The sequence below is a fragment of the Cyprinodon tularosa genome, unplaced genomic scaffold (genome assembly GCF_016077235.1).
Source record: "Cyprinodon tularosa strain WSP-4 unplaced genomic scaffold, ASM1607723v1 ctg120, whole genome shotgun sequence".
NCBI lineage: Eukaryota > Metazoa > Chordata > Actinopteri > Cyprinodontiformes > Cyprinodontidae > Cyprinodon > Cyprinodon tularosa.
Window position 1 is genome coordinate 2,685,331 of NW_024038004.1, and position 13,413 is coordinate 2,698,743.

The 13,413-nt window shown below is 38.0% G+C and overlaps 1 protein-coding gene across 1 annotated transcript; it reads right to left on the reverse strand.

Annotated features, from left to right (window-relative positions):
* Positions 1-1,479: 1,479 nt before the first annotated feature.
* On the reverse strand, positions 1,480-11,686 carry LOC119775496 (otolith matrix protein). Its single transcript, XM_038273490.1, has 9 exons — positions 11,499-11,686; positions 11,252-11,388; positions 10,283-10,385; positions 9,684-9,869; positions 9,149-9,323; positions 7,690-7,757; positions 6,713-6,897; positions 5,105-5,276; positions 1,480-4,912 (listed from the first exon to the last, which is right to left on the reverse strand). The coding sequence occupies exons 1-9, from the start codon at positions 11,575-11,577 to the stop codon at positions 4,902-4,904; spliced, it is 1,116 nt and encodes a 371-aa protein (XP_038129418.1). The 5' UTR covers positions 11,578-11,686; the 3' UTR covers positions 1,480-4,901.
* Positions 11,687-13,413: the final 1,727 nt, after the last annotated feature.

The window sequence follows — 13,413 nt, forward strand, 5'->3', positions numbered from 1 at the left end:
GTGTGAGAAAATCTATGACTCCTAATGCAAATGTTCTGCATGAGCCTTGATTTATTTGATTTATATAGTGTATGAAAAAGCACTTTTATTTTCATACATCAGACTAAACATTTCCTATTTTAAGTTAGTGAAACTATCTAATTCCTTACAAATGCTATAGAAAAGAATGAGAGAGAAATTCATTTGAGTTTATTGTGACTTTTTTAGTTTACATTTTTTTAACAAGATTATTCCTTTGAATCATTTATAAAAAAATTTAAAATAATCACACAATAAATTAATTCCCATCTGAGTTTAATGAAGCCGCACCTGATCCTGTGTCGATTTTATTAATATTAATTAATATTGTTTTTGCCATTAACAGTTGAATATGTATCACTGAAAAAACTGATCCATAAAATAAGAATGTGACCGATTAGCCTAAATGCAATTTCTGGCCGGAGCTAAGAGGAGATATCTCACCTATGGACCAGAAGACCATGTAAACTGTATGGAGAAAGTCACTTTGCTATGACTCAAGCTCAGGACCTTCTTGCTGCAAAGCAACAGAGCTAAAAACTGCACCACCTTAAAAACAATTTGTGAGTATGCTCTCAGTGATGTTTTCATATAATGTTTTCATTACTCGAATTGAAACAGTCACCCATTTTGTATGGCTCCATAAAAGCGGAGTAGATGTAGTTATTTCTTGCAGAAGTCGTGCTGTTGTCTCTTCTTGTCAGCTCATCAGTTAAATAGATCCCCCGGTAACTTGTGCTACAAACCCTGTCCAGCTTTGTGAGTCCGATGATCTTAAGGCTTCAATTATTTCCTTGGTCTTAGTGTTACATAACTCATTCGGAAAGCTTCATCTCACTTGGCTGTAATGCATTCCGTGTTTCTAGATTTGTTTTTCCAGGCCAGGCATTTCTATGTGCTGTATTTCCACAAAAAAAATTTGAACTAATTCAGATTTTTCGAAACTTTGTTTTGTTGTGGTCATTTTCATATTTCAACAATATTGATGGGATTTTTTTATTATAATTGTATGGACCAGCTGATTTAAACTACTTGCTTCTTTAATCTCTGATTTAATGTCGTTAAAAAATCATAAAAATCACTCCTTTTCCGATTTCATTGTTGCATTAGAGCAAAAAAGAAGCAGCGGGTGATCCTAGGAGAGTGATTGCAGCATTTTGGTGCAGTGCAGTTCAATCTACAGTATCTGGTCATTGCTAATTGGTTCCCCTCCATCATGTGGAGGCTTTCTCTATAGGATTAATATTGTAAATGAGGTGAAGCTCTGCCAGAGGGGATTGAGACTGTAAGAAGAGGTCTGTGTCTTTGCCGGGACCACTGATGATAATAGTTTGTTCCTGATTTACCAGCTTAACCCTGAGTGTGTGTGATAAAGTGAGAGGGGTCCTTTGCTTTCATGCAAATCGGGATTGTACTGCTGCAACAACCATAATAGTCGATCACAAAAGAAAGAGACAATTATTCGCTTTATCACTGTTTAATTGAATGAAAAAAGGGAGCTCTACATATTCAGACAGAAATGTATTATTCACTAAAAGCCTTGTTTAAATCAGTAGCATGAAAAAGCACCAATTGTTCATATTAAAGTTAAATGTGGGAGTAAGAAAAACCCAGTTGATTACATTTAAAGGCAAGTTCACTTTCAAAACAGAGATTTTTGAACAACATACAAAAAAACATGCTAAGGATGTTTCCTGCTAGGAGTTGCAAAAAGCAAAAGCTGATGAGAAAGTTTATATCTGAACTGGCTGAAGTGTTAGTAAAGCAAAGTAGAAGAGACATGACTTAAAAAGCTATAGACTGCTCTGCTACGTAGAAAAGATGACTCAGAAGGTCAGCAGGTATTTCAAAGTGGTGAGTGATTTTATTTGTAATTGTACACCTTAATTTTACCCGGAAATAAACCAATTTCTATAATCCAGTGAAGTGCTTCATCTGTCTCAGTGCCAACATTCTGCTTCAGAGCTGGCATAAATTACTAATTTCTTTACTCATACTATTCTTCACTTTTTAATTATGCAAGTTTCTATATATAAATAGTTCTGTTTTATCCTAATATCAGAAGCATTAAAAAATGTTTGGCTTTTTGTCTCTCTTCTACTTTGATACCCTTAAATAAATCACTATGCAATCAATTTCCATCACGAGTCAGCAGATCATTCAATCATTAACCTTTTTTAGTTTAAATGCATCATTTTGCAAAGGTTTGGTGGTAAAGCAATATGTGTCTGTTCTATGTATCTCTGCTGTGAAATATGGCTGTGGCAGTATTATGCTGTGGGGATCATTCTCAAGAGGTTGCTTGCTGTGGAATCCTTGTGGTGGAGCTGAAGCAGCTTCAATCTCCCCCAACCAACATCAACCCCACCTAACCGTAACCATTGCTGGGATGGGCTAAGTAAATATGACCAGTGGAGGTTTGGCTTCTGAGGATGTGTGTTAGCTGATGGGAAGCCATGACTGGGATATCATTTTGATTTTGTAACTTGAGTTGTGGATCTTTGGGGACAGACCGACCAAATAGCATCTTACAGGCTATTTACAGTAAGTCGCCATGCTAAAAGAGCAATAGTAAGAAACTGTCTATACATTTTTTATTTGAGTTAGCCTATTGGCCAACTTCCAGGTAATGTAGCAGTAGCAATTGGTGAACTATTGGTGCTGGCTACTGGGTTTGCTGCTGACTGGGTTAAAGTTGAAGAGTGGGATGAGTTGAAGCTGGTTGGACAGCGTTTACTGTGCCTTAGCCTTGCCCATGATTTGCCCATGGTTCAACAGTGAGCACCCCTCCTATCCAACAGTGATAAAAAACAGTCTGAATTTAGCAAATTGTGATGATTTTTTTTTTAAACATGGATTGACCTGCTAACAATCTGTCTATTTTCTTCTATCGCATTTGGTTAAAAAGGCAGCCCTGACCATCTGCTGGCAAGCTGCGTGAACTCTGTCCTCACACTGCTGGGTTACCATTGATGATATCATTAGTGTAACAGAAATCAGGAAAGTAAACAGTGGAGAGCAATATATTGTAATCTTGTTGATTACCTGTCATGTCATGAGGTCGTAACTTCACTGTTTGAACATATCCATGTTTTGTTTTTTTATACTGGTGTCTTGAACAGTGCCTGAAACCTGCCACTGAATCTCCTCTTCTCTGTGGATCAGCTCATGCATCTTTCTGTCTTGCGTGTGCTGTACCATGTTTATCGAATTCAGGCAGAGTTGTTTTGGCTTGTTAAATCAGTATGTACATCAGTTGTGATGTACATACAGTGAGCTAAATTATATCACATTAACATGGTGCGATGTCCGATCAGAAGACGATCATAACCCGCGTTGCTTGCTGAATCGTTATATTGGTGAGTGGTTCCCACTGCCACTTAAAGCAGATTTTTCACGGGTTTAAACAGGGTTTTTTGGACAGATGGATATAGGTATATAAGTGGGTAGATGGTGCCAATGGTGATTGCTGAATAGCATCCAGTGATATTGTGAGAGATCATTAGACTCCAAGTATTAAACTTATGTTTCTTAATAGATTTTGCAAACTCCAGGCCAGGTTAGAGCAGTTAAAGTGATTGTCATGCTTGTCTCAATGTAAGTTAATTAAAGTGTCAAAAATGTTTGTTTCTATACAAAAATAGAGATTTCATGAATCTTTAATATGTTTAAAAAATTTTATTGGTACATGTTTAACTCTTGATAATCACATTCACTGTGGAGTTTTTAAAACAGTGAAATGACTTTCCAACTTTTCTGGAAAGTGTTAGGGGACATAATTCTTCTTTTCGACTTGCTGTTCATGACAATGTGCAAAAGAACTGAACTAACTTTTTTATGGTGTAGAAATGTTCAAAGGGGTTTTAATAATTTTTGCCAAGCAATGGACTTAGCACTGTTAGAGGAGCCGATACGCCTCTTCAATGGATGGGAGAAAAAAAAGATAAAAACAAGCAAGCAGATTTTTAAAAGCAGGTGTGAGGAAATCCGAGTGACGCAAAGGGGTGAGAAAATTTATTCAAGTCAAGAATCCCTTGGTGGTCACAGGACACAATGCATGCCTTCCTCCAAGGCGCGTAGCCTTAAGATACACAATGTGCCCGCATGGTGCAGCCCACCACGCCAGACGTGAGAAAGCACTGATCCAAAGCTGTGAGTTGCATAAGACACCCTATCACATCAGCACACACACAGTTTCCTCTGTCACACACCAGTGATATAAAATACACCAGACTGACAATTAGGGCAATAATGACTGTGGGGAAGCTTGTGTAATTCCCTCAACCACTCACATGCAGACACACACTGTTACAGTAACTGAGACTCCTAATGTCAAAGCTAATAGCACCTGGTTCTTCAGTGCCAGAGACGGACCCTGTGAGAAGGAGGCGGGAGGGTGGAGGTGCTGAAGCTTAGATCAAGTAAGACCCCTTTTCTAGCAGACGCATGGGATTGCAGCAATTTGCAGGACTTTTGGGGGGTTCAGATGATTTCAGCCGGACATATTCTGGATTTGCAGGTTAAAATCTTCAGTAAAATGCAGAAGGATTAGTTATAATTACAACAGGAACCAGAGCTGTTATTTTCTACATTATTACCAAGTTATTATTATGGAGTTGTTTTTTTAAAGCTGATGAGCTGTTTTATGTGTTGTCCTGTCCTCACAGCTGCTACATTGGACAACCCACCAAGTGAGTGGAGGGCAATGATAAAAAGAGAGAGATGGGGGATTGGGGGAAGAACAAAAATTTACAACGTAAAGCAAAACAGGAAAAAATGAAAATGATGGTGAAGCAGAGGGACACAGATGGCAGGGCGGAAAGGCAGAACACTAGCATGCAGACAGCAGGATGGGGTGGACTGGGTATCTTCCCCCTCTTCCATCAGCAGAAACCTGTTTGTGGGAAACAGCAGTAATGAGAGCAGCTGCAGTGGATGCACACACTCACAACATACACAATCACACACCAAAAAAAAAAAAGCAGAAAACACTTATCCAGCCACTTAGCCACCCACTCCTCATAAGCAAACCCACATAAAACCCAATTGTGCACATAGGCGAATAGGCGGACATCATCACTCTTACCCTCACACTCGAAGGCCTGCAGAATGGTGGTGTAACTGGGGCCCAGCCAAGAGGTGTAACTACCCAGAACTCTCTGCAGGTGGTGGGTGGCATCGCTGAACAGCAGATCGGATTGGCCGTAGCCCGCCGAGCTAAACAGGCTGAAGCCCTCTGTGGCATTGCCAAACACATTCTGCAGGAGAGACAGCGTGTGACAGCATTTAATGCATGAGAGCATGCATGGATGTGCGTTGGCGTATTCTGGGAACATGTGTGACTTTGAGATTGAAAGCATGTGCAGCTGGAGGAACATCACAGAATATATCAGTCTCACACACTCATTCAAAAAAGGAAGCAGGGGTTTGGGGGTTCCCAACTATTCATCTCTTCAGCGTGCAGTGCAGATCAATATTCTTTACAAAAATTATGCATTGAATACATACACTTACTGGCCAGTTTATCAGATAAACTTTCCTTAATACCTGATGCCTCACAAGGTTTTGGAAACATTTGCTTCACATTGACCTGTTAGCATCAAGATAATGCAGATCTGTAGGATTCAAATCGAAAGCATTTGAATAACAGTGAACACATAATGGTCGAAATGATTTAAAAGACACTATCAGTTTTGTTCAGGTTGCAACAAGGGGCCAAATGTGTAATAAGAGCATTTATTTGTCCAGTAGTTGATTTATTAATCTGGTTGGTGATTAGAGTTACTGTGGTCTTTCTATTATTTGAAACCAGTCCCCTCTAACTTAAATAAATCCCCACAGATCTCCCTAATAATTTTTTTCCCTTTTCAGCCAATTTTCAATATGCCAACAGATTTTTTTTTTTTTTGGTGTGAAATATTAAGACCAAAGATATAATAGTCGTGGATTATACATTACAGTTACAGTTTTTTCTCTAATCCAGTTTGTTTTGATTGGTTTTTAATTTCCTAGTTTTTAATATTATTATTATATTAGTTAAGCATGGTTTTAGTTTAGTTTTCATTAGTTCTAGAACTAGTTTTATTTTTTCATATATGTAGGTCATTGTATATTATACCGTAGTATAGATAGTATACTGTAGTAAATATGTAATAAAAACTCAAAAAATTCCACTGCATTTCAGTTTTATTTATTTGTAAAAGACATATTTAATTACAGCTGATGTAAACCAATTTTTCATAAAGACTTTTAGTTTACAGATAAACTAATAAACATGAGAACGAAAGGTATATACTTACAGTTTTGGGAAACTTTAGTTAATTTTACAAATTATACAGCTCCAGTTAGTTATAGTTTCTCCCTATTATTACAGTTTTTATAAATGTAATCATTTAGGACATTTCAGCTTTTGTTTTTCATTAGTCTTAGTTAAATATAGCAACTGTCTCTGGTCCAGCCCACTCTGGTGGACAACTAGGAACCATGAGAAATTCAAAGTCACATTAATCTGTTCTCTTTACCATTCTGATCTGCAGTTTCAACATCTGTAAGTTGTGCAAAAATGCATCAAGTCACTGCCATGTGCTGGGTTGAATCCCCAGTTATGTTGCAAGGTATTGAACATATATACTTAATAAAGTGGCCAGGGAGTGGCTGCAGGGGGCAACTACTACAGATAGCTGATGCACCCTACCTGTAAACGCTCCAGGAATTTCCAGACACGGCACTTATCCTCCATGCGCACCACCACCCCGTTGGCAGGGACAGCTGACAGGTGGCATCGCAGAAACTCATGCAGACCTGCCTCTGTCCCGTCTGGACACAGCAGCTTGAGATCCTCCAGCTCTAAATCCAAGGCCCAGGATTCCTGGTTCTTACCTTCATGAATGTGTAAACAAGACTGACTTCAGCCTTTAAAAAAGCTGGAATGTTTTGTTAATAAACATATTGGACAAAATGCAACTTTTATCAAATAACGTTCCAACAGTGCATATTTCCCCGTTGCTATTATTCTTCAAATTTAACCTTCCCATATCCAGACAGATGGCTGGGTGAAAAGAGCTAGGCCACCTTGATGCTGAGTTTCCCCAAGACATCAGCCCAAACCTTCCATGCTCTTCTGACCTCCCCTAATTGGTGCCACCCTAGACCTTTCTGAAGCATATGATGCAGCAAGCTTTGTTAAACAGCTGCAACATTCATGGGGATGGTGCCAAGCTCCTTCTTTTACTCTGTTCCAGCAGAGTCCGTGCAGCATGACTGTGATAATAATCACCATTAATTTTGGATGTTGCCCAAAGCAAAGGAGCAGATGCAGCAAGCTGAGAATTACGGTTGCTATTACTGGACAAAAAAAAAAAATGCCTGGGCATCTGTTTGTTATGATATCACTTTTTGGGGGGGGCTTAATTCCTGTTTTCCCATCCATCTTTTTGTCTTTATAAATCTCATGGGGAGATATATTGATTTGCCTCACTGAATTTCAGTGAAATTTGCACATTTATCCCAGACTGCACAGTTTTAGAAAGCAGAAATACTTTGTGCCACAATGACATCTTCTGTCTAGACTGGGAACTGCAATCCCAGTTGAATACAGACAAACCAACAGCAGTAAATTTCATCACCATCTGTGTATTCTGGAATGTTCAGAAGGAATATTTTTGCACTCACCATCCAAATTATCAAAGACAGTTGTATGTTTGACAAACGCAACATCGCCGAGGTTCTCAGCAACACACCTGAGAGGAAAAAAGGTACAAACAATATTGTCAAATTTTCTTTAATCCTGTTTTTCTCTCCTCAGATACATACAAAAATTTGCTCATATATTATTTTTGGTGCAGAGCTAACAGCATTTATCTTCACCACAGTGAAAATCTCTAGAATAACTTTATTCTGGATTATGTCAACATTTCCTTTAATTAAAGGACTATTACATGCCTACCAGCCCCTTACAAATTAATGCACCTGGTATATTGTAAGTTGAATGTAGCTTCTAGGAATCTCTAATCAATTATTTAAATTTCCCTGAAGAATAAATCTGCTGTTTCACAAATACTCTGTTAGTTACTACTGTAACTTTTTGACAAAAATGTCTTTTTAGGAGTAGTTTTACTGCAACATACTTTTTACTTTCACACATGTAAGATCTTAGTAAAATATTGCTACTCTTGAATAAAATGCTTGGCTACCCTATCAACCCTGCGTAGAGCAGACAAGCTTGTTTTTTTCTTTCCAAAAAGTTATCCAAACAAAGACAAACAATGAAAAGTTACACTAATATACAGTAAGGAATAAACATTGTCAGTGAATGTACTTTCAACCAGTGCTTCCTAAAGTGGGGGGCGCACCTCCTAGAGGGAGTTCAGTCTAACCGCCAATATTTTGATCTTTCTTATTAGATTATTTTAATTGGTTGTGATGACTTGTAAAGTATTTTAATAGCCTTTTCCTAATAGATACTTTTTTACTCTTACTTGAGTAATTTTCTAAACAACTACAATAAAGTAGTGCTACTGTTAGCTGAGTTCAATAATGGGTACTATACCCACCTCCTTCTATATGACATGAAAATCAGGGGCTTAAGTCTTTAAGTCACTGGCCACCAGGCATGAAATGGTCCAAAATAGTCTCCCCTCAAAATATAAATCAGTAGGGTGGTAATAAAGGGAAAAAATTATATTTTTAGAGTTTACTGCAATAAAAGGAAACACTTCGGTGTTATAAATGCTGGTTTAGACATGTTGCTTGAAGGGAAAGGCTTTTCTGTGAGGAGCTTGCTAATACAATGTAAAGTTTGGTGGGGGGATTCTGCAATGAGTTTTCCCCATCTTTTTCTAACGATACTGGGAAACTTGTCTGAAGTGTTGGGACTCTTTGGGTAAATGTTATTCTGCCAATGTTGGATAGTTTCTATTATAAAACATGAAGAGATGATAAAAATCTTGTGGAAAGCCTTGCTTTGCTGAGTACTTCTAATCTATTATTGTCTCCTCTTGAGCAGAAGTATTTCTCTCATAACAGACATTTTTTTCCTGCGCTAACCCTTTTTTCCAGGTTGCAGCAGATCTTTCAGAAATGGGTGTTATGGGTGAGTTTATTCCTGGAAGAGTTCGTGAAGTAGGAGTACCTCAGGGCCCCTGCCTCTCCGTAATGTCTTTCTCTATGGTTGTTGACACAGATGTGTCTGTCGTTCTCGTCTCCTATGCAAGCCTCACAAAGGTTCTTGGGGTTGTTTCCTCTGGGATCATGTAGGGGGTCCTTAATGCCGGGCACACAGCTGTAGCCAAAGAAGTTCCCCACAGCTGGCAGGAGGAATGGAGAACTAGTCAGCAGCAATCACAGAACCTAAGAAATTTGTTTTTCCATCATTTCACCTTCTTTTTTTTTAAAACCAGAAGGTATTCATATTTTACTAAAGCGATGGAAAACAACTTCAATTTGAATGAGTGTCCAACAATTCAGCACAAACCCAATAAGTAACAAGGCCTGTAAATTATCTTATCTGTTCTTTTACTGTTCTTGAGAATTTTGGCCCATTCCCACCTCCAGCCCTTCACCGCTCTGCTTCCCCCACTTCCTGCCTCCATAAATCTCAAATACCTTCCATGCATCAGTGTACACCACCACACACCAGCACACACGGCTTTCACGCTTGGTTTCACCTTTGGGGAAATTGCACTGCTCTCCTACACTGATTTGGGATGTGTTAACCAAGTAGCCGATGGGAACAGTCCAGCCCACTGTGGTACGGATGCCGGGGTGACAGGAGCTGCGTTCATGCATCTCCAGCAAAGAGAGGTCTGAAGAGGAGCGCCGGGCCATTGCCACCACATAGTAGCTGATTCCATCTGGAATAAGGTGTAGGGACAGATGTTAAAACAGAAAACCACTGATACTGACCATATTTGGACAATCGGACAATATTTGCTACAAATCGGTAATTACTAGATGATCACATTTGTTTGACTTTATTTGTTAAATGAGCACAAATTATTTTGAATAATCAACTCACTGCATGCACTTTTTTTTGCTGAATATTAAATAGTTTGATGTTATTAATATCGTTTTGGATTTAAAGGGTTCTACCATTCCATTACAAAAACTGTGCACATTATTTCCCTTTCACTTTCAAAGTCTTAAGAATGAATAAAAAATCTGGCCAGTCAGACAGTGAAAACCAAATCAGTGCATTTCTACTAAATGTACATCTTTAAATAAAACCTCTTGTCTAAGTGCTGCATGTTGGCAACATATTTCTTACCGACTCCATTGTGAGACTCCCCTGCTGCGAGCTCTAGACCATAGCAAAGACCAGCAGCGTAGATATCATCTGCAAACATTGAAGCTGCATCCGCCGTGCCGTTCTGTGAAATCACACATTTCATTTAAGTAATCCAAAATTAGTGCTTAAACAGTTTTTAGAAAAGGTGTGAACCATATGCTGAAAGATGAGAAGCTGAAAAGAAATAACTTTTAAAATCTGTTTTAATACACTAAAAACATTAAAGTGGTTCTTGGATCTTGCACCAGCAGGCATGACATAAGGATAACTTTATCAGGACTGAACATCTTCATGTGTTGAAAATTTGAACCTTCATGATGGCTCTGAGTGTTTTTAAGGTTTCTGGTATGCCTTTAATGAATTAAACTGGGCTAATACTTTTAAATTGCTTCATAACTGTGATTGAAATGTACTTTTAAAACATCTGTAAATATTATTATCAAACATGAGAACTTTACCAAAATAATTTTAAATGTTATTTCAATACACAGAAAGTCTAGCACATTGATATAAATATGCGACATGCATACACTCAGTGTATTAAAATCAATATTGACAGATTGCATTTTTAATTCATGCAGAAATACCCATCTGTTGTCTGTACTAGCTAATCCATGCAGCATCACATAAAAAAAAATCCAAAATATAACTAATAGTAGTAGAAAATGTATATACCTAAGTAAATATGCCCATTTATCATATCATTCCATGTATGTTCTTAGTAGTGCCAACAAATGCAATATGTTATAGTGTGTTAAAGTAAGAATACTTTAATAATTACAATATATTGTGCTAGAAATTTTAAATATATTTTTGGAAAACTGCTTCATATTGTTGTTTTTTACTAGAAGAGCTCTGCCAAAATTGATGTTTCTGTTTTCAACTTATTAAGGTTCAATTAACAAAAACAATCAAATAACTGTAGCCCTATTCAGTATTTCCGTATACCTTGATTTTTTCCATGCAGTCTCTGGTGTTCTGGCCACGGACGCACAACAGGGACCCCCTCACGTTCTTGGCCGTGGCATTACCGGCTAAATCCAGGCACTTCTGTTCCTCGGCATCCGATAGCACACACCAGGAGACTGACCAGAGAAGATTTTTTCCATGTTAAAGGATGATCACATGAAAATGTTTCTTACTGTTAACTTTCTTTTCTTTTATTCCCTAGAAACAAAGCCTTCCTCTGATGTACCTGTAGTTTTTTGATGGGAGACACAGTTGACTCTCAGAAGAGGCAGAAAAAGCAGAAAAGCTGCAGTATATCTCTCCATGTCGGCTCTGGTCTAAGACAACCTTCTGAATGATTCTGTTTGTCAGCAGAGGAAAAGACCAGGTGGAATTCATGGGTTAAGAAAAAGTAATTCAGCCCCCTCCCTCTCAAATAACCTTTACAGAGAGAGGAGGTATAAAGTAAGGGAATGAGGAAGGTAGATTGAATGTAGAAAGAAGAAAAAAAATCACATTATTCCTCCATCCTTGACTCTTAAATCGCGGGTTCTCATTAGATAATCCTTTCCTCCGTCTCATGATAGCAGTCTAGCATTTCCCCCTTCAATTATCCACTGAGATTTAAGCTCCATGAAGAGGATTTTGGTGAACTCATGTGGGCATGCAGCAGCTCAGGTCACCTGGCACGGAGTCTTAAGCAGGGCTCTTTAATTAAAAGAAGTAGGGGACAATGTGTCTCTGTGCAGGAGAGGTTGTTTGTGGAGAAAAGATACGGCTGGGTCCTGCTCCGACTCACCGGAGTCTAAAGCCCCAAGACAGCAAGAACAAACAGCGTTGGTCGTTGTTCTTGCCCAACAGACCCAGTGAAGGGAATGCATATCATCTACTGGATATAGTTATCCAATTTTTCTACCTTTACAGAAAGCTAATAAACTCTGTCACACATGATAATTTATAAGCATTATTAAAAGACAGTTTTTATTCTCTGTTTCTGCACATATGAAATAACGTTTACCGATCCTTCTTTACAGAATAAGTTTAGCCCTGCTGGAATTAATGGAGGGCATCCACGAACAATAGTTTTAAAGCCTTGCCACAAATTATGGTCTTGTTAGACCCCCTCCTCAGCTTTTAGAGCACTTAATCATCCTGATAAACTGTTTTATTTTTATTCTCATACTTCAGTTAGCAGCTTTAGTGTGTCTAAAAATTGTTTTTTTTTTTCCGAATTTATGAGCAAATATGTTGAACTCCTAAGGGCTCAATGCTGTGTCCTGTTTTCTTCTACTTAAAGTTCACATCCGTACTTTAGGTCAAGTGATTCAGAGGATTTTGTCAATTAAATATAGGTTCTCTATACACTAGAAAATTTAAATCTAATTACGGTAAGTCAATAAGTGCATTTTTTTAAATAAGAGAAAACACAACTACAGACTCTTATTTCAATTGCATAATATATGATAATTTTATTTAAAGGATAAAAGCACATTAAATTGGCAGATTACATTATTTACTTACTCATGTTTTTTTGTACTCATTTTAGATCATTCTTGCAGTGTTTTGTTTATGTAAGACTGATGTTCACATACTGCAGGGTTTGATTAAGCAGCCCCACAAACGTTAAGTGGTTGTTGAGTAACAACTACGTAAAGCTAAACCCAGACAAATGTAGTTCAAAGCACCATCATGTCTCACCAGACATCACTATGTCATAATTTAAACAGCAGGTGGTTGATTTACGACTCCCACTGAAATGCAAAATCAGAAATGTAAGTTGTTGCTTTTTTTGAAGGTTGCATAATTGCTCTGTTAAATACAATTCACCTTTTCAGTGAACTGTGATAAAAGTCCAACCATAAAATGTACCCGCTGTTCTAGTTGGTGTTCTTAAATTGCAGGTAAAGATCAGAGCAGCACAGTTATATCAAATGTCTCTATGAAGAAACATAAAGCTGACTGCAGCTGCTATTTAACCACCAAAACTTCCCCTAAAAACCTTTTCTGTTTGGGCGTTGTTTTTAAATACCTGAATAAATTTTCCTCTTTCACTTTTTTATTTTTGTTCTCAGTTTTTCCTCATTGCTCACTTCTTCTTGTTGGTATTGGGGCTCTGTCTCTTTTATCCGTATCCATCTTCTCTCCCCATCCATTATTTTCCT

Excerpts from the sequence above, each read along its gene's own strand:
- LOC119775496 (XM_038273490.1), bottom strand. The coding sequence starts at position 11,577 with ATGGAGAGATATACTGCAGCTTTTCTGCTTTTTCTGCCTCTTCTGAGA. Across the intron at positions 9,324-9,683 it reads GCAGTGCAATTTCCCCAAAG|CTGTGGGGAACTTCTTTGGC; the intron begins GTGAAACCAAGC and ends TCCTCCTGCCAG. Across the intron at positions 7,758-9,148 it reads GGAGAGGCAGGGGCCCTGAG|GTGTGTTGCTGAGAACCTCG; the intron begins GTACTCCTACTT and ends TTTTCCTCTCAG.